At 36.1% G+C, this 19,977-nt stretch overlaps 1 protein-coding gene across 9 annotated transcripts in view; it reads left to right on the top strand.

The window, feature by feature from the left end:
- The first annotated feature begins 1,242 nt into the window (after positions 1 to 1,242).
- Positions 1,243 to 19,977, top strand: part of LOC127804761 (tRNA(His) guanylyltransferase 2-like) — a 41,680-nt gene continuing 22,945 nt past the window's right edge. For 6 of the 9 annotated variants that reach the window (XM_052341742.1, XM_052341745.1, XM_052341739.1 and 3 more), the window contains exons 1-12: positions 1,243 to 1,489; positions 1,628 to 1,759; positions 1,874 to 1,918; positions 8,890 to 9,059; positions 9,269 to 9,354; positions 10,038 to 10,145; positions 13,113 to 13,369; positions 13,471 to 13,602; positions 13,723 to 13,767; positions 14,712 to 14,881; positions 15,046 to 15,131; positions 18,427 to 18,534. In XM_052341742.1, coding sequence (XP_052197702.1) covers positions 1,386 to 1,489; positions 1,628 to 1,759; positions 1,874 to 1,918; positions 8,890 to 9,059; positions 9,269 to 9,354; positions 10,038 to 10,145; positions 13,113 to 13,369; positions 13,471 to 13,602; positions 13,723 to 13,767; positions 14,712 to 14,881; positions 15,046 to 15,131; positions 18,427 to 18,534 — 1,443 coding nt within the window. In that variant the 5' untranslated portion in view covers positions 1,243 to 1,385. Of the gene's footprint in view, positions 1,490 to 1,627; positions 1,760 to 1,873; positions 1,919 to 8,889; positions 9,060 to 9,268; positions 9,355 to 10,037; positions 10,146 to 13,112; positions 13,370 to 13,470; positions 13,603 to 13,722; positions 13,768 to 14,711; positions 14,882 to 15,045; positions 15,132 to 15,255; positions 15,358 to 18,426; positions 18,535 to 19,977 lie in introns of those variants that run through there. The other 3 variants (XM_052341747.1, XM_052341746.1, XM_052341748.1) reach the window with 3 other exon arrangements.

Below are 19,977 nucleotides of genomic sequence, written 5' to 3'. Positions count from 1 at the left end.
TTGCAACATGTAATGTTTTTAAAATAATGAAAACGCATTCTCTTTGCTGTTTTTAAAAATACATTTTTGAAAAAAAAATTGGAAATAAAACTTAAAACAACAAAAAGTTGTTTTGAGTGTTTTCATAAAAATTAAATTATAAACTCAAAATATATTTATTTATTCATATTTTATTATTGTAATAGGAAAAAAAATTACAAAATTCATTAACTTTAAAATGTATATATTTTTTTAATAATATATTAACATTAAATATTTATAATTTATTGGATAATTAGATTTATTGAATAAAATATTATTAAAAAATTATTTTTAAAATTTCAAAGAAAACGCGCTTTCTAATTTTCTATTTTAAGAAATAATTTTTCAAAATGACAAAGAGAAAACAGACTATCAAAACAAAAAACTGAAAATGAATTCAAAAGTCAAAACTGAAAATTGAAAAGTAAAAATAATACAACCTTATTTTTTGTCAACCTAAGAATGTTCATCTTCTAACTTAAGTTTACTTTTTAAAATATTCAAATATTTCAGACAAAGCAAGCTACTTGAAGGGGAAAAAAGTTCTTGAAGCATAGATTTTGGGAAGTTTAGTTATTTTTGCGACATGTAATGTTTTGTAGATGTTATATGTATTTTTATATTATGCATTAGAAGCATGCATAATTTTACTTAGTGATATTAAATGTATTAAATATACCAAACTCGTTGTACAACCTCAATTTTAATTTAAAATCTATTATTTTATTTTGACAAAAATAGACAATTTTAAATTTGTCAATTTTTTTTCCCTTAAACTCGATATTTTAAAATGATTCAAAATTTAAATTTTTTAATATGAATTATGACTTAAATTAATTATGTTCGATCCATTAAAATATGATTTATAATTTGGTTATAATTTATAATAAAAAAAATCATAAATCAAACTATAAACCATATTACATATATGTATCTACATTTTTTATAATCCAATAGATTCAACTAAATAAATATAAAATGGCTTGAAAAGTGTATAATTTAAAATTTTATTATATTAAACAATCAAAATATAATCCAACAAAGCAGCTATAGCTTATAGCTGCAGGATTAATAATTTGGTAAGATATAAATCAGTAAAATTTAATTTTATAGATCATTTAAAATATTTTTAAATAGTAAAATATAATTTAGTCTCAAAATTCTTTTAAAAGCAAACCAAATGGTATAAAGAGAGGAAAGATGGAATGGTGTCTAGGAAAATTAGAAATACAAACGCCGCAGCCGCAGGACATTCTGGCGGCGCCCTGATTCTGACCGGCGGAGCTTCTGGTGGACCGCCGACAAGCAACGTCCACCTCCGAGTGGCTCGATAGTTCCAGAGGGCACAGTTGCGTGTTGTTGATATGGCAAACAGCAAATACGAGTACGTGAAATCATTCGAAGTTGAAGATGAAGTTATGTTTCCAAACGTGATTGTTGTTCGAATCCAAGGCCGCAATTTTCGCGGGTAACAAGATGAACTCCCTTCCTTACTCGACGCAAACTGGACAAATGCCATCTTTTAACACTGTTTTATGTTTTCTTTCATTAAAATTGAAGCTAATGGTGCTGAGAACTCACTAAATCCTTCGATTGTTTCTCATAGATTTGCGGATGCTCATGAGTTTGAGAAACCAAATGACGAGAGGGCTTTGAATTTGATGAATTCTTGCGCAACTTCTGTTTTAGAGGATTACCATGACATAGTCTTCTCTTACGGGTTCAGTGATGAGTACAGGTAGCCCTTGCTTTCATTTCATCATCTCGCTCAACTTGCATTGTACTTATTATCATCTTGCTATCATTTCCTTTGGTATTTGAGGCTTGTTTACAGTTTGAATGTGGCCTGCAGCTTTGTTTTCAAAAAGGAGTCCAACTTTTACAAGAGGCGTGCAAGGTATTTCTGATTTCTTAGCTTCCTTCTGCAAAGGAGCTGACTTACGTAAAAGAAAAGTGCAAGTAATTAGCTCAGCTTCAAATAAAAATGGCTAGAGTTGCTTTCTCTTTAGTTGAATTTGTTACTAAATGGGCTCTTACTCAATAGCTTCTATTTGCAAAACAAGCATCACTTAACTACCCTGATTTGTTTATATGTTTGTTACGAGAATTCCTTACTATTTTTCAATGTGAATTCTTTTTTGTGGGGTAGATACCCTAGCTCATATACTGTTGGAGGGTGTTTAGCAGTTTCTGAAATGATCATGAAATGTTGAGTTCTTTTCATCGGTTTGTTCTGTAACTGGCTGGAATTGTTTTGAGGGACTTGTGTGTCATATTACTGATGCCAATGCTTTTCTGAAAAATACTGATCATAATAACATTTGTCATCAGCACTTCATTTTGATTTTGTTATGCTTCATTTTGTGGTAATATGCTAATTACTTACAAAATTTCTTTTTACCATGGTGGGTCATTTCATTTCAATTGTTTTGCTATGGGCATTGCATTAATGAGTTAATTTAGCAATCATGTCCTTGCAAGTACCTTGTTGCGTATGTATGCGTTTGTTCTATTTCATTTTTTTAGTCATTCATTAATTTAGTTTGCATTACTCTTGCCCTTTAAGAACCTCCAAATGGTCACATCATTCTGGCATGTGATGCAGTTTACTTATACATCATGTGAAGCTATTCATTTGTTACTTTTCAAACAAAGCTAGGGTCATCATCATACTTATCAAAATGCAACTGGTGCTCAGTTCCTAGAACCACTATGGGCATATTGAATATATGAATCTAACCTTACACAATCATTCTCTTGAATCTCTTTTTTCTCTTGGAAAAAATTAATGTGGATAATGGAGGTGGTGCATGTGCGTGTCTTTTGTCATTAAGATTCTTGATACCCTTGGTTTTGCTTTTGTTGATTGTAAATTAAACTCCATGCATTGTCCTAATGTTCCTTTGGAGTAACCTTTGGAAAAGTATGAACAACCCATCTTGAACTTTAAAGCACTGTCTGGTCCTGACTGACTTAGGCACCTGGTATTTAGTTTAAAAATAGTTTAGGTACCTGGTCTTTGGTTGCTTGGTGGCTAAAGAGTCGTGGTGTTTTCTTGGAGTCAAATTAGAATGGTGTGGGTTCCCTTGGATCTTTGGGGAATCTTATGATTGCTCGGAGGGGGTCATATAGAGAAAGTGGAGGAAAATTGCATCACTTTCAACACATCATTGTATTATGTTAGAAATACCTAAAATAACTCTTCTCTACCTATAGAATCTACATTATTAAGGAAATCTAGTACAATCTTGTATAATCCCTAGTCTTTCTCTTGTTGTTACCTTTCCTATTTCCTAGCATCAGTTTCCTGATTCTTACCTACCAAATATAGTCTCTCCTATGTGTATAAATGCTAGATGTGTATTATCAATGAATATAAGAAACTATTCTTCTTCTTCATGGTATCAGAGTTGCTCTTGGGCCTGCCCTTTACTAGGCTTCATTGCTAAGAATCGACCTTCATTGTCGATGGAAACTGTTGGGATCTTTCATCGAGTAGACCTACCCAAATTGATCGGCTTACATTGTTGATTGAACTCACACTTCCTTTCATCTAATAACCAGCCTTCATCACCAAAACTTTGTTCCAATTCCTCTTCCTAAACAATGTCATAAACTTTCATGACCATGCCATCAGGTTCATTTGGAACCACCTTTGAGTCAGGACATAATGTGTCCAGCGGGGAACTTTAGAGCATTAATCCTACCTACCGATTGAATGGGAGAAACTATCCAATAGTCGCAAATAATGACAACATTCCTAAAGGGGAAGGGAAAGGGAAAGATCAGTCATTTGAATGGAACATGACCGAATCCTAGTGACCCAAAGTTTTATGCTTGGGATGAAGAGGATTTGTTGATTATGTCCTAGCTTTGGAATTCAACTAGAGATCAATAAGAATTGTATGTTTTGTCTATTGCTAAAGAAATCTGGGAATCAGTTTGCCAGACCTATTTGAAGGTCCAAGATGCAGCCCTTATTTATGAGATTAGGACAAGGATATCAACCACCAAGCAAGGTACACTCTCAGCGACTGAATACTATAATCTAATGAAAGGTAATTGGCTTGAAATGGACCATTATCAAGGTATTAAGATGAAAGTGTAGTGATGATGCCAAGACACTCCAAGAATTTGTGGAGAGGGGCAAACTGACTTCCTTGCAGGTCTCAATGCCAAGTTTGATCAGGTTAAGGTACAAGTATTGGGGAAAGAGAAGTTGTTGTCACTTAGTGAAGTTTTCTTTATTATTTGGGTTGGGGAAAGCAGAAAGTCAGTTACACCTGACACCCAAACAGCTGAAGGTTCAACTATGATCTCTATAAGAACCACAAAAGATGGAACTAAGGGTATAACTCAAGACATGGTAATAAAACTGAGAACAAAAGGAAAAATTCACTAAGTCTCCTAACCAAGAGGGATTTGGTGCACTAATTGCAAAAAATCCCATCACATAAGGGATAATTGTTTCAAGCTTCATGAGAAAGCACAAATCCTGAGTCAAAACGAAGGATTTAAGGGACAATAGCAAAGCAGAGTACATTACACAAATGGAGAAAACACTCCCCAAGAAAAGGCTGAAGGTAGAATCTGGAGAACTAAAGAAAGAAGAAATTAATAGGCTAAGAGACCTTTAATTCCCTTACTCCATCCTCTAATAAGTGTTCATCGGCTGAATCAAGTAAATGCCTCGTCTCATATAGCTTTAATGCCTTAGAGGTGTCCTATTCTAACTCTTGGGTTGTAGGCTTAGGAGCCACCAATCACATGAACCATAGTCCAACACAGTTTGATTCCTATAAACCTTGTCCTAATACTAGGAAAATTACAGTTGTTGATGGCTCTTCCATCACAATTGTTAGCCAAGGAATTGTCAATTTGACCCTTACCCTTCTTTTGGAAAATGTGTTGCATGTGCCTAAATTATCCACTAATTTGATCTCTATTCCTCAAATTACCTAGAATCTCAATTGCAAAATAACCTTCTTTTCTACACATTGTGTTTTTTAGGATTTGGTTACGGGGAGAATGATTGGATTCGCTAAGGAAAGGAATGGGCTCTACTATCTTGAAGAGATGAATGACCAATGAAAAAAAAAAAAGGTTTTCCCTTTCATGTTTAGATTTCTCATCCAATACATATGAAATTTGGCTTTATCACTACTGACTTGGACACCCACCTTTCCAATTGCTCAAAAACATATATCCTTCATTCTTTAGTAATGTTAATATTTATAGTTTCCATTGTGATATATATGAAATTGCAAAACATCATCGTGTGTCATCTACATTAAGTAATTCTAGGTCTTTTATGCCTTTCCCCTTGATTCACACTAATATTTGGGGTCCATCTAGAATTCCTAATATTACTAGGGCTAGGTGGTTTTTGTCTTTCATGGATGATTGCTCTAGAATAACTTGGTTATTTCTCATGAAAGAAAAATCAAAAGTTAGCCATATTTTCCCCACTTTTCACAAACTAATTAGCACACAATTTGGGGTGTCTATAAAACGGGTTAGATCTGATAATGCAAGAGATTATTTTAATCAAACTCTTTCTCAAATTTTTTCGAAGGGAGGGAATTATTCACGAGTCCTAGTGTGTCGATACACCTCAACAAAATGACATAGCAAAAAGGAAAAATAGACACATTCTTAATGTTACACAGGCACTCTTGTTTCAAAATGATGTTTTGAAACACTTTTATGGGGAATTTGTTTTAATGGCAGCTTAATCAATCGGATACCATCTAGAGTACTAGGAAATCAAAGTCCTACACATGTGCTCTCAAAATTCTATCATGATTTCCATGCCCATTCAAAATTACAACCTAAAGTGTTTGGCTATGTCACATTTGTGCATGTTCATGCTCACCATAGGGGTAAACTTGATCCAAGGGCTCTAAAATGTGTGTTTTTGGGATACTCTTAACACTAAAAAGGGTTATAAATGCTATCATCCTCCAGCTTGAAAATTCTTTTTCTCTATGGATGTCACTTTTCATTGAAATGCATCATTCTTCCAAGGCCACACCCCGTATCTTCAGGGGGCAGAATTTCAAGGAGGAAGATAAGGGGGAATTCCTTCTTGATGGCATCCCCATATCCAACACACTTGCTTCTAATTCCAAGTCCTTCTCGAGTATAGATTCCTCCCTTGAACCTAAAATTGACACCACAAATTCCCAAAGAGCACTTGGAATCGAACCTAAAAATACCCAGGAAAGGCAGCAACTGGATCTGAATCCTACTAAGCCACTACAAGTCTATTCAAGAAAGAAGAGACCTACTTCTGAACCTCAGCAAATTCATGAAGATGAACCAAAACCAAGTACTACATCTCTTCATCTCCAAGTATTGCATCTTCCTATTCTGCTTCCTTTGATGAGTCATACTCTCTTGATTTGGATTTGTCTATTACTACTAGGAAGGGAACCCGAAATGCACTCAACACCCAAGTTCTGACTTTGTATCTTCCCATATATTGTCTTCATGGTATAAAAATTTCCTTACTACCCTACACTCCATTGACATTCCTCAGACCTTACAAGAGGCATTAAGGGATAGGAATTGGGTGCAAGCTATGAAAGAGGAAATGAATGCCTTTGAGAAGAATAAGACATGGGAAATTGTCACCTTACCTAAGCGGAAAAAACAGTGGGATGGAAATGGGTATTTACCTTGAAGTATAAGGCTGATGGGTCCTTAGAAAGGGACAATGCTAGGTTGGTTGCAAAAGTGAATACTCAAATATATGGGGTAGATTATCAAGAGACTTTTGGCATTATAGGTATACTCAAATGCATGGGGTAGATTATTAAGAGACTTTTGGCATTGTAGCGAAAATGAATACAATATGAATATTGTTGCCCTTAGTTGCTAACTTTGGTTTGTGTTTACAACAGTTTGATATGAAGAATGCATTTTTGCATTGCGACTTGGAAGAAGTGTTCATGGAACCACCACCCAGATTTGATCAAAATTTCAGTAATAATAAAGTTTGTAGATTGAAAAAGGCATTGTATGGTTTAAAGCAATCTCCTCAAGTATGGTTTGGGAGATTTACGAAAGCTATGCTAGCAATGGGGTACAACCAGAGTTAAGGAGACAATACTTTATTTATAAAACACTCAATCACAGGTGGAATAACAACCCAACTTGTGGATGTTAACGACATCATTGTAACCGTAGATGATCTAGCTGAGAGAGAATCTCTTTGAAGATGCTTGGATGAGGATTTTGAGATCAAAGACCTCGGGAAGCTGAAATACTTCCTAGGCATTGAGGTGGCTTACTCAAAGACGGGTATCTTGATTTCTCAGCAGAAGTATGTGTTGGATCTTCTCAAGGAAACTGGGACTCTAGGTAGCACTCTAGGTAGCAAGGCAGCAAGTACTCCCACTGAGCTGAACCATAGACTAGGTAAAGAAGAAGAGGATGGTGCAATTGATAAGGGGAGATAGCAAAGATTTGTTGGGAGATTAATCTACCTCTCCCACAGTAGACTGGATATAGCCTATGAATTGAGCATTGTGATTCAATTCATGCATGACCCAAGGGAAAAGCATTGGCAAGCAATTCATAGAATTTTACATTATCTCAAAGCAACTATAGGACAAGGGATCTTATTCAAAAGAGGTGAGGAACTTGACTTGGAGGCTTACACAGATGCTGTCTATGCTGGCTCTTTAGTGGACAGGAGGTCTACATCCGACTATTGTACCTATCTAGGGGGCAATCTAGTAACTTGGTGGAGCAAGAAACAGAATGTGGTTACATTATCTAGTGCAGAAGCTGAATTTAGAGCTATGGTACATGGGATTTGTGAACTTTTGTGGCTTAAGATAGTTCTTGATGATCTTAAGATCAAGAGAAAAGGACCTGTGAAGCTTTATTGTGACAATAAATCTCCAATCAACATTGCACACAATCTGGCCCAGCATGATCACACTAAACACATTGAGGTGGATTGGAATTTCATAAAGGAAACATTGGATAGTGGGTTGATTAGTATTCCCTACATGCCTTCGAGTAATCAGCGAGCTGATGTCTTAACTAAGGGATTTCATACTTTCAGGAGATCACAAGCAAAAGCTGGGAATGGAAGACATCCATTCATCAGCTTCCATTCCCAGCTTGAGGGGGAGAGTTAGAAATGCCTAAAATAACACTTCTCTGCCTATAGAATCTGTCTTATTCAGGAAATCTTGTACAATCTTGTATAATCCCTAGTCTTTCTCTTGTTATTACCTTTCCTAATTCTTAGGATTAGTTTCCTGATTCATTGGGAGTTGACCTACCAAATATAGTCTCTCCTATGTGTATTAATGACAGATGTGTATTATCAATGAATATAAGAAACTATTTGTCTTCTTCATACTCTGGATTATTTGCTGAGTACAATTGAAGAACTTCTGTTCAGATAGAAGTGTGTCCTTTTAAATTGGAAATAGGTCATATATCCATTGTAAGTTGATTCTTGGTGTTGATCCACCTTGGAACTCATTTTCGGAATTTGCTATTTGGTAATAGCTTTTTGGTGCAATGTATATAGGATAGGCAGTTTTGTTTGTTTTGATCCTTCTTTGTACTTGGGTGGCTACCCTTTAATACATTAAGAAGAGAGAGAGAGAGAGAGAGGTCAAGAATTCCGTTTTAAAAATTGTGCCCAGGGGTAGAGATGATGATGGAGATATTTGCTTGACATGAATATGAAAATATTGCATGGCTTTACGACTTTATATGTTTTGAGTTTATAAGCATGCAACATAGAGGCAGACATACTTATTAGGAAAAGATTCTTGTAAATTATTCCCCTTTTTGGGTAAGAGATTTCATATGGGCTCACTGTTTCAAATGCCTATGCAGCAAAATTCTATCCCTCATTGTCTCCTCCTTCACATCTGTGTATGTCACAAAATGGAAAGAATATTTTCCTGAGATGGAGTTGAGGTTCCCCCCTTCATTTCAAGCCCGGGTCATAGTTTGTGCATCATTGGAGGTGCTTCAAGCATATCTTTCTTGGAGACAAAATGACTGTAAGTGGGAGCTAAGAATAAATAAAGCTCATGAGAAATTACAGCAACAACAACGTACCTAGCCTTTACCCCCGCTATGTGGGAAAAGCTAAATGACAAATTGCTTATTGTTAATTGCATGTTTAAACCTGTACATATTTGAACCCCTTGAGCTGTGTAAGGGGAACATAAATGGTCTGAAACGTAACATCTAAACGTTTGTTTTGCAGGTCATATAAAAAATCAGTATTATACTTGCCTTTGGAAACTGATTAAATCTGGAAAGACTGAAGTGGAAGCACAAGAAATTTTAAAGGTTCGGCAATTGGATTTGTATAATCAAATTAAACATTTGTACTATGTAATGCGCCCTGATGTAGGTGGTTGTTTTTTGTGAGGATAGGATCAGATTGGTGAAATACCATTCTTTTTGGTTCCAAGTGATATCTGTATTTAACTTTCTTTGCAGTGCATTTGAAAGTAAAAGAAGTAAAAGGGTTTTTCATGCTATTGATCTCCTTTTATCTATTAAAGGAGCAGACGAAGACAATGCTTTTTCTAGTTGAAGTGCTTCAAAGGTGTAAAGGATTGCATCTATGTTTTTATCTATTTATACCCACATATGTACAGATCCAATTAGGAATTCCCTAGTGGTTGATGTGAGGCAGCAAAAATATTTCTTTGTATCCTGATATTTGTTTCCTGGTTGATCTAGTAATTTGGGTGCATGTATACATAATTAAGAGACATAGTTTTGTTGTAATCTGAGTTTGGACAATTAATTATCTTGGGAACCCTTTATTTAACTTCTAATCCTCATTTCTTTATGTCAGTATATCATTTTATGCCCAGTGGTTTTATCTACTCGCTCAAAATTCGGATATAGATAAACTAATCTGCAATGTCTTAACTGTGGTTCTGTTATTTCCGACATGACTACATCTATGTCATATCAACATGTGCTTCTTTCTCTGTATGCTCTATTTGTCATTTCTGTAGGGTACCCAGAAACAAGAGAAACATGAGCTGCTTTTCCAACAGTTTGGAATCAACTACAAAACTATCCCCAACATATTCCGTCAAGGATCATGTGTTCTCAAAATAGAGGTTTCTCTCATTCTCTTATATTTCTATTCCTTGATGTTCTCCATTGATTTGCATTTAATTAATTGAACATGTGGAGAAGTTTGAATATTACCGTGTAATAGCTGCACAAATTCTAAACTATGAATGCTTTGGTAGAATACTGAATTTCTACTGTTAAAATACTTAAATGCTGAATATCCAAGGGCCTGTTTGATGGAGCTTTCAGTTTCTTTTTTCAGTCTTCCTTTTTTAGTTTTTTGTGTCCGGTTTTCATTTTCATTTAGGAAATGAAAACTTAACATGCTTGACCACCATGGTTTATTTTCAGTGTTATCTTCAATTTTTTTTGTATTTTCCTTTCTTCCCTACCCTCCTTGCTGCCAAAGACTTCCCAGTGAATTGTTGAGGTGACAGTGATTGCCAGATGGCTTGCCAACAAGCCTTTGGCAAGTTTGGTCACTAATGGTGGAGACGGTAGGCAAGGGGAAGAAATGAAAATTGTTAAAAGACCTTTTTTTCATATTCATTTTCTTTGAGGAAAAGGGTATCCCTAGGCACCCTACTCAAGGGTTGTATTTGGTTGCAGCCTTCCCCTTGCTTGTTTACGAAGAGGCTGCTTTCACAACTTGAGACGTGACTTTTTAATCACAAAGGAGCAACCTTACCATTCTTACTGAGGCTCACCCTTTGTATTCTTTTTTTTTTTTTTGGGGGGGGGGGGGGGAGTTTCCAAATTTCGGAAATGATAATAAACAATCAAACACCATTCTTGTTTTTATTTTAAAAATAATGAAAACGAAGATAGAAAATAGAAAACCAACAGTCTACCAAACGGGCCTCGTATATCCTCAGCGAGAGTAAAATTCAGAACTATGAACACTTTAGCCATATAAGAAACTGTTGGGATATCCACGCCTGAGTTCCATTCATTTTAATTATGAACCATTTTAGCCCATCTTCATATTAACATTATTGTTTTTTTGCTAACCATATTATCATTATATTTTCATATGTATGCCATAAAAATAGTTTCATTTTCATACATACCCAATGCATTTGATATAAATGAACAATCTCATGTCACGTGGTGTAGCAATAACAGTGAAGTAGATATCCACTAACCACAATAATCAATAATTTATTAATAATATAATAATCTCAATGGGTGTTTTTGTGTAGCCCATTGATCCACGTGGATTAGGGTTCCTCAGGATGATACCTAGGTCCCTATCCACAAGTACCTTGTTGAGTCACCAGGAGTGCACCTAGCCTTTTACCCAACTGTTGAGAAACTAGAATCTCATTTGCGTCACATTAGTAGCTAGATTCTAGTTGCTTGAGTCATTTTGGCTCCATTGTGGTCAATGGATTTTCCCTAGACTCCACTGCATGGTCCCATCATATCAAATAACCACATGCTAACATAAAATATGTTTTCCATAATTCTCAAGATATCAATTCCCAACTTATTTTCTCAATTTATTTTCACATTTCAAGATGTCATGTGATGTCACATAAAAATTGAGAACACAACCATGCACTTACCTCACTCAATTTCAGTTTTTTCAAGCTTTCTGCAGAACCTCTTCACTTTCTTAGCTTTTCCTATTCTTAGCCATTCCTTTCCTTTCCTCCAGCACTTTGTCTCTCTAGTTTATAGGAGGGCCTCTCACTCTAACTTCTTGTGCTAGAGAATGAGTTTCGAATGACCTATCTACAAGCAGATTCAAGCAGCTGGACTGGTGTGGCCTCCTCTTCTTGACATTTAGCCCTAGACACTTGCCTAATTCTCATCCATTCACCCCCTCACCCGTTTCAACACAAGCATGTGAGTCACTCCTTCTAGAGAGCTATCTAAGAATGTAGAAGATCATGTATAATCCTTCTTAGACTATTAATCCCTTAGTTAAACTTTCACTAATCTTAACCAAAATTAATAATTTTATATCATTGGAATCCTTTCATTATGCCTAAAAACATATCCAAAATGCACTTAATTATCTTTTCATTTAAACCCCTCAAAATCAGCTTCAAAGTCAGTTGCTTACCTGAGTTTTAACCTGTTTCCAGCATCCAATCCATCAGTTGACTTACTACATCAACTGTTGGTTTTATGCAGTTGCGCCCCACAGGCGAACAGGCAACTGTTTGGTAGACTCCCCAAGCCCTCTACCACTCCTTTCTCTCATACAAACTCACAGGATATCGCTGTGTTACTCATATACCATGCCCAATGCATTTCCAACCGAAATGATTTGGGCAATTCCTGATTCCTATATTGAATCTAGTCAACTAGTGTTGACCCTACCTTCATTTGGATGGGGCAAGTTGGGACTGTGATAGGGTTGCATTGCTATCCTTCTATTATCAACTTGAGTCACCTTTTCAGACTGAATCAGATTCCTCGATTCTTCATTGGAGCTCGCTTAGGCCTCTCTCTGCCATCAAAGATTCCTTGCATACTGCCAAGGAGAATGTAGGAAGGCACTCAATCTTAGTGCAGAATTCCCACACCATCAATGATGGCAAAATTGTACTTGTTGACAGCTCCACAGTGTTAGCCTAACATGATTCATAAATTCTGCCCAGGCCCAAGAACGCCCTCCCAAAGTTTGCAAGCATCAGCCCAGGTGCACATTAGGCACCTCACCCACTCAAGCGAATTCTGATTTTCATGGATATCCTTCACCTATGACATGACTTTAAAATACCACAACATGTATTAAACATGTGCAGTTGTTTCAATCATCTCCACAGAAAATAACATAATGGTCTGCATGCTTGTTCGTCATGCATGGATTAAGGACCTGAACCAATATTCATGGTTCAACAGTACTCCATTGAGCTTTGAGACCTGAAATGCATAATGAAAAATGATGATTTGATTGTAGCCTATTTTTGGTTGTCCTTATATATAAAGAATATGAATTTGGGTTCATTCATGGATGCCTAAATTGCCAAGCTAAAACCTCTATCATCCTTGTTCAGGTAGAAGATATTGTTAAGTATGCTAATAATGGTAATCCTATTAAAAGAGTGAGGAGAAAGGTGATAATGGTTCATTCAGGAAATATAGCCTCAAGAAGTTTCTGGAATAGCCACTCATGTCTCCTGAAGGAGTTGGGTAGTTTTGCAGAGGACATCAACAAAGTTAAACCTGAGTTTGTGAAGTCCTTCCAATTTGAGCAAAAGTTGATGCCTTTTACTTGGATTGTGGTTAGAATTGATGGCTGTCACTTCCACAGGTAATCCACTTCTTTGACTGACTTACCATAATGCCAATCCGAAATAAGTCAGGTTGTTGCTATGGAACTAAACAAGTTTCTTTTTATATGACTCTTGGTAGATTTTCTGAAGTACATGAATTTGAGAAACCAAATGATGGACAGGCTTTGAACCTTATGAATTCATGTGCAGTGGCTGTGTTGGAAGAGTTCCGGGATGTAGTATTCTCATATGGCGTTAGTGATGAGTATAGGTACCAAAAATTGGTTTTTGTTTACTTAGAGTTTGAGGTTGAAATTTTGCAATTTAATATGATTATTCATTTTATTTATTCTTATCATTGTTTTTTTATGTTAAAAAATTTTACTTGCAGCTTTGTCTTGAGGAAGGATTCACAGTTCTGTCAGAGGCTGGCCAGGTGTCTTTTTCTATGACATTGTGCTGAACTTTTCTTTCTCCAATAGTATCCTGTATGGCAGAACCCCAAATTAAGACAGAAAAACAAAGCAACATTTACTCCAAACTATGAGGAAATTTTTGAGGCACTTTATGAGAGTTGATTCTTGATATCTCCCTGGTTGCATATGGTTGGCCGGGTTTTGTTGACATGTTCATGCTCAATTTGAACTTCAATATCTCTGTGGAAAATGGTCTATATATTAAAGATTCAGCTGATTTACTGTGCTAATTGTTCGCATGAGACCTCCTTACTGTAAATTTCGATGGTTCAAATCCAAACTTGGGGGTAAATTCAAACTTAATTGAGCACATTTCACAAGTAAAGATACTCTGTCTAGGATTTCAGTTGGTTAGGCCATCTTTGCTGTTTTTTTTTTTTTGCCCAAGGGGGTCGTTCATGGTCAAGCTTGGAAAATCTTATGCTTGCTGCTGGAAAAGTAGTTGGGAGACTGATTTGTGGTCATTTCACTACTGCAAGGGCAGTTAGTGCAGATGGGTATATTTTGACCTCTATCACTCACTAAATTCAACTATGATAAAAAGTTAAATATTCATCAAACTATTTTTTATAATCAGTGGAAAAATCATTTTCTGGTAGAACACAGCAAGATGAAACCTTCTCATTTTCCTTTCCTTTTTCCCCCTAATTGGGAGGCAATGAATTTTCTAGTTGCTGATCATGATCTGAGGTTTTTTTAAGGATATCATCCTTAAACAAAGATTTCTGGGGTTAGGACTTCTATGAAAGAGGCCTGTCAGCTGACATGCGCGGATCCCCTTGATGGGTGGTAAAAAGTTATGTGCTTAGAAGTGTGTTGAACACTGAGCTTCTGTTCATAGTTAAGTTACAACTGATCAAATGAAACTACTGTATTCATACTGTAATAGCACCTTATTTTGCAGCTGCATCGTGTCTCTCATTGTCTCGTTTTTCTCTTCAATGTATGCAATGAAGTGGAGAGAATTCTTCCCACAGAAAGAGTTGAAGTGCTCTCCATATTTTGATGGACGGGCTGTATGCTATCCATCGAAGGAGATAATTCGAGATTATCTAGCATGGAGACAAGTTGATTGTGAGCGTGTTTTTTCTTGATTTAATTTTTCATATATAGCTTTTTTTAGTATTGTAGCCATAAAAAATAAATCAAGAAGTTTTACAAGAGTCCCTTTCTAAAATAGGTTTTTCATGAGAACTTCCTTGTAAAATCACTGTTTTCATGTTTACTCTAAATTACAGGTCACATTAACAATCAGTACAATACTTGTTTCTGGATGCTTGTTAAATCTGGCAAAACCAAAAGGGAAGCTCAGGAGTATTTAAAGGTGCAAACCTCTGATTGGATTTAGTTATGTTATCTGAGGAGTGTGTCTTTTTGTTCTGTCTTTCTTTAGTAAAGCATGATCTTATAATTAACATAATTACATTTTTTTCATGCATGTAGTGCAGAGACTTTGTTTCTGTCATTATTTTCTTCTTCATGTATTAGATTTTATCGTTTTTATCAAAGTGGGGAGCCTTGTGCACTGGGGACACCATTTATAGTCTGAAGTAAGTGCATCCAGTGTAAAATTTGCCAAATTGTTCTTTTGCATAGAATTGTATTGTTGATTTGATTTTTACAAATCAATTGACATTATAAATGCCAGGCCACTGACCTGACTTGGTTCGGGTAAGGTGCAATTGATCATGATGATGAAGAAGTGCATGGATGAACTGAGTCTTAAGGTTATAAACTGTAAACCTAGAAGTGAAAGTCAACAGGTCAAAACTGGATTGCCTTCATCCTCAACGCAGTGTTTTGAGTCCCAAATAATTGCAATCATGTACCCTGTTTATGTTTGAGTGCATTTCTGCCTTTTCATGGAAGTTACTGAATCTATTCCTTATTAACACTTTGTTGAAGATGTTTACAATTCTATTCTTTGGAGTTGTTTCTACTTTCTTATCACAGAATTAACTACCAAGACTCCTTTTTTTCTCCAACTCAACATGCATGTTGAAGTCTATATATGATATGATAATTAGAGGGATGTGCCCTTGCAAAGAAGCCACCCCCATCACCCCAAGGAGAAACCAAGTTTTGGGAGGCCCAAGCATCTGCTTGTTTTTTGTGCAGCTGAATCCCCATTCTTCCTCTGAATCTCACTAATACCACAAAATTCATAGTTTAACTGTCTTGCATAATCAGACTATCAGTCTTGTCAAAGGGCAACCTGGTCACTTCAACTATTTTTTCCATTATTAGGTCAATAACCAGATTGCCATGCACTTGACTAGCCAATTCTCAACTGCCAAACTATTGTTATCTGCCTTCTTGTGTTGAAGGTGTTATCCTATTTACAGTCCAAAAGATTTGCTTTGAAGATAGTTGAAGCCTCCCACTGTGCAGGGGATCAAGCAACTCTATCTCTGAGATTCAACTTAGTTTGGATTTGATTCCGATCACTTGCAGTTTTTCCCCAACTGATGGAAACCAAATACTTCTCAACCCTAGATCTAGATGCTCTATATATAACAGTTTTTTTTTTTTTGGAGATATTTTCATTATGAATGTTTTAGTTTTTGAAAGCAAATCTTTTGGACTTCCTAGTTTGCAAATGTCTTTTGAAATACCTTCCTAATTTATGTCTCTTGGGCAGCCAAGCTATTTGGTTTCCAGCTCATTAAACTAATGCACTTTATTTAACTGATGTACTCAATTTAAATAATTTTCTAACAAAGATCTTTTAACCAATTTGATTTTTCCCCTTGTAGGTTAACAATAGAAGTTATCTATTTACTAAGGCATCTAATGAAAAGGTCTGAAGATTAATGGAAAATTTGCATATGATATTTATGAATTTGAAAAAAGCCTTTGGCAAAGTCCTCATGAAGTCTTATGTAGGATTTTGGAGAAGGAAGGAATTCAGATTGTTTATATATAAGTTATGAAGTACATTTTGGCTACTGACAGCGGCTGAGGGTGGTTTTAATTTGTTGCACTCTATTCCCTTCAGGATTGGGTAGCTGTTGACCTCTGTTTTGTCCTGAAGTCTTGTTTGGCGGTGTGAGGGTCTTGTATGCAATATTGTTTTGGAAAATGGGACACTAATGAATATTAAACTTGAATAATGGAGGAACACCTTAGAATTCAAAAGTTTAAGTTAAGCAAATTGAAAAAATCGAATATATGGAATGTGAGTTCAGTAAAACTAGATGTGTCGTGAGATTGTGATTTTTGAAGATGAAGTCCTAGAAATGATCAGTTTAGATATCTCAAATCAAGTGTTCAAAAAGAATGAGAGATTATGGAGGATGTTACCATTAGATCAATGCATGATAGTTAAAGTGGAAACATGCACCCAACATCTTATTCATTCATAAAGTTCCCTTAGAGTTAAAAAGAAAGTTATTAGACAACTGTTTTTTGTTATATGGTTTAAAATCTTGGGTAGTTTAAGTAGCAATATATGCAAAATTTGAGCATAATTGAGATGTAGGTGGTACGATGGATGTGCAACTATATAAGAAAAGATAGAATTAGAAATGAGATTATATATAATAAAGTTGGTGTGGTGTTTACTAAAAAGATGTGTGATGTGCAGTTAAGATGGTTTGGATAAGTGGGAAGAGGCCTAGTGAACGTACCTATGAGGTGAGTGAATGAAATGGAAGAAACTTGTAGCAAAAGAGGTAGATGAAGACCAAAGAACTTGGAAGGAATCCCTTAAGCATGAATGCATGATATAGGATTAATGGTCTTTATAGAGGATCTAGTCATGGATAAAGAGTTGGAATTCAAATAACTGACCCCACCTAATGAGATGAAGGCTTTTGATTATTGTTATCTTTGCTGCCTAGCCTTGTAGTGACTTCATTCCTTGCATTAACATCATTTCAAATCCTAACTACCAAAACACTTTGGCTATTTAATATTTGTTAAGACTGTTTAGAACCGAATTAGGTTGCATCTGTCATGCAGCAGCAAGTGACTCAGCAATTGCAAACTGCAAATGGTAGCTTCCCCCCTCTCCCCTTGAGTCTAAGCCACTCTGAAAGTTATGGATAAAAAGCCCAAAGAGAGCTATAGATGCTGAGGATTCCAAGTTTCTAAGATGCCAATATACAATCAGCAACACTCCACACTTGCAAATATGTGGATGTGGCAGGAAATATAGGACGGTCCAAATCCAGCTGACACCTTTTGATTACCGACAAGGTCTGCAAATCTTTGTATGCTTATGCCAAAACCTAGAAAATAAGTGAATATCAATCCCTCTATTTGGCTTTTAGTATTTTAAATGTGAAAGCTTTAAAGATTTGAATTTATTTGAGGCTTTTACTATTATCAGGATAAGGTCCTTGCACCCAATTTATCTGTTTGATTTATCACAATTTCCCTGCCATATGCATGTCCTAATTTTTTGAACCCAAGATTTATCCAAGTGAATTGGTTCATTTTCCTTCCTCTCTGATTCGGAAATTCTGTTACCTTCATGAGATATATTTCCACTTTAGCTTGTACTATTATATCACAAGAATTCATATACATTTAGTTTTGGCGCAAAAATTAATTCTACAAGGAAAAGTGCTGTCACCAAGTGCCATAACCCTGAATTTTGTTTGTAAAATCTGCAGGGTACTCAAGCTCAAGAAAAAAATGAGCTCCTTCTCCAGCATTTTAGTATTGACTACCAAACATTACCTGTCATGTTCCGCCATGGATCTTCTGTTTTCTGGGACAAGGTCTCTCTCTCTCTCTCTCTCTCTCTCTCTGTGTTATTTGTAGTATTTATCAATCTTGCCCATTTACTCACCTGTCATTTACTCTGATTTGGCTTCTTGGCAAATCTTCATCTAGTTTTTTTGGGTAAGCTGCATGTCAGTGCCCTTTTGGCTTTAGAGTTCTACACTTGATTTCTGGCCCTGTGGTATTGGTCATCCTTAATATAAGACTTAAACATAATGGAGTTTTTTTTTTTTGGGGGGGGGGGGGGGGGGGGGGTGGTGGAGGTGTCAAGTAAATATATAGAATTTATTAAAGGTCAAAAGGCACCAAGGGAGCTGGCATGTAGAAAGAATAAAAGGGCATTCTTAGTATATGAGGCTCCCCATTTTGCTAGGATTGGGGGAGAGTAATTAAAAAGACTACATGAACTATAAAGAGGTAATTAAAAGGTCCCAACAAAGTCCGCAAAAATGAATCAAGAAGGGCTCATCATTGTCCAAGACCTAGCTATATGAAATAGGAAAAAAAAATATCTTGCTTCCAGCACGTCTAAGGATTGCAATGCATGTGTGTCAAGTTAAGCACACCAAAGCAAAAGGAGCCAATATCTAGGACTTTCCTCTACACTTCCTGACCTAGGCTCCATGATAAGAATAGATGACCTCCTTGACTATCCCATGAAATACCCAGGAGAAATCAAGCATGCCAAAGATCAGGACCAAGGGCCATAAATCCTTGAAATCCTGCAAGGAATGGGCAAGTGACTCATGGTCATGAGTTCTTCATAATGTTTACACATGCAGCAAAAAATTATTGAGGACTTCCCATCTTCTAATCCAACCATCAACAATCAGAATATTATCAAAAGCTGTCATCCATGCAAAGAAGCAACTATTTTCCTACTAGGTCTTCTAGAATCCAAATGCTCTTCCATGGGAAGTTCAAATAGTGGGGACCTTCTTTGGCCCTATAAATTATTTTAATGTGAAGATTCCAGAACATGCAGTCACCAAACATTTGTATCCTTTCCATCTCCGGCGTTAGTAAATGAGCTCCTCTGACGCCCTATCACTAAATTTTCTAAAATTCAGAATCCAAAAAAGACTTTCATTATGCTGTTGATTATAACCTCACTGATGTTTGTCCTGTTTGCTGCTTACATTACAAATAAAAGGAAATGCATGGTCAACATTCTCCTCTCCACAATACAAATGGCTCCAAAACCAAATTCATCACCATTACCACCAAAAAATAAGGCTGATTCCAGAAAGCAGGACCAAGTCGCCAAATTCCTTTCGGCAGACCAAGGCTTTGAAAAGATGCAACCTTCATGGCTGTGCACTCCCCAATTACTTTAGGAACCATACCCACCTCCAAAGTTCATTTCTCTTAAAACAAATTTATATTAAGTGACTAATCCTCCCAAACTCATCACTGCCTTTCCTTTGTGGGCATGACTT

This window comes from Diospyros lotus, chromosome 6, assembly GCF_014633365.1.
Source record: "Diospyros lotus cultivar Yz01 chromosome 6, ASM1463336v1, whole genome shotgun sequence".
NCBI classification, from domain to species: domain Eukaryota; kingdom Viridiplantae; phylum Streptophyta; class Magnoliopsida; order Ericales; family Ebenaceae; genus Diospyros; species Diospyros lotus.
This window is presented reverse-complemented; position numbering and strand designations above follow the sequence as displayed.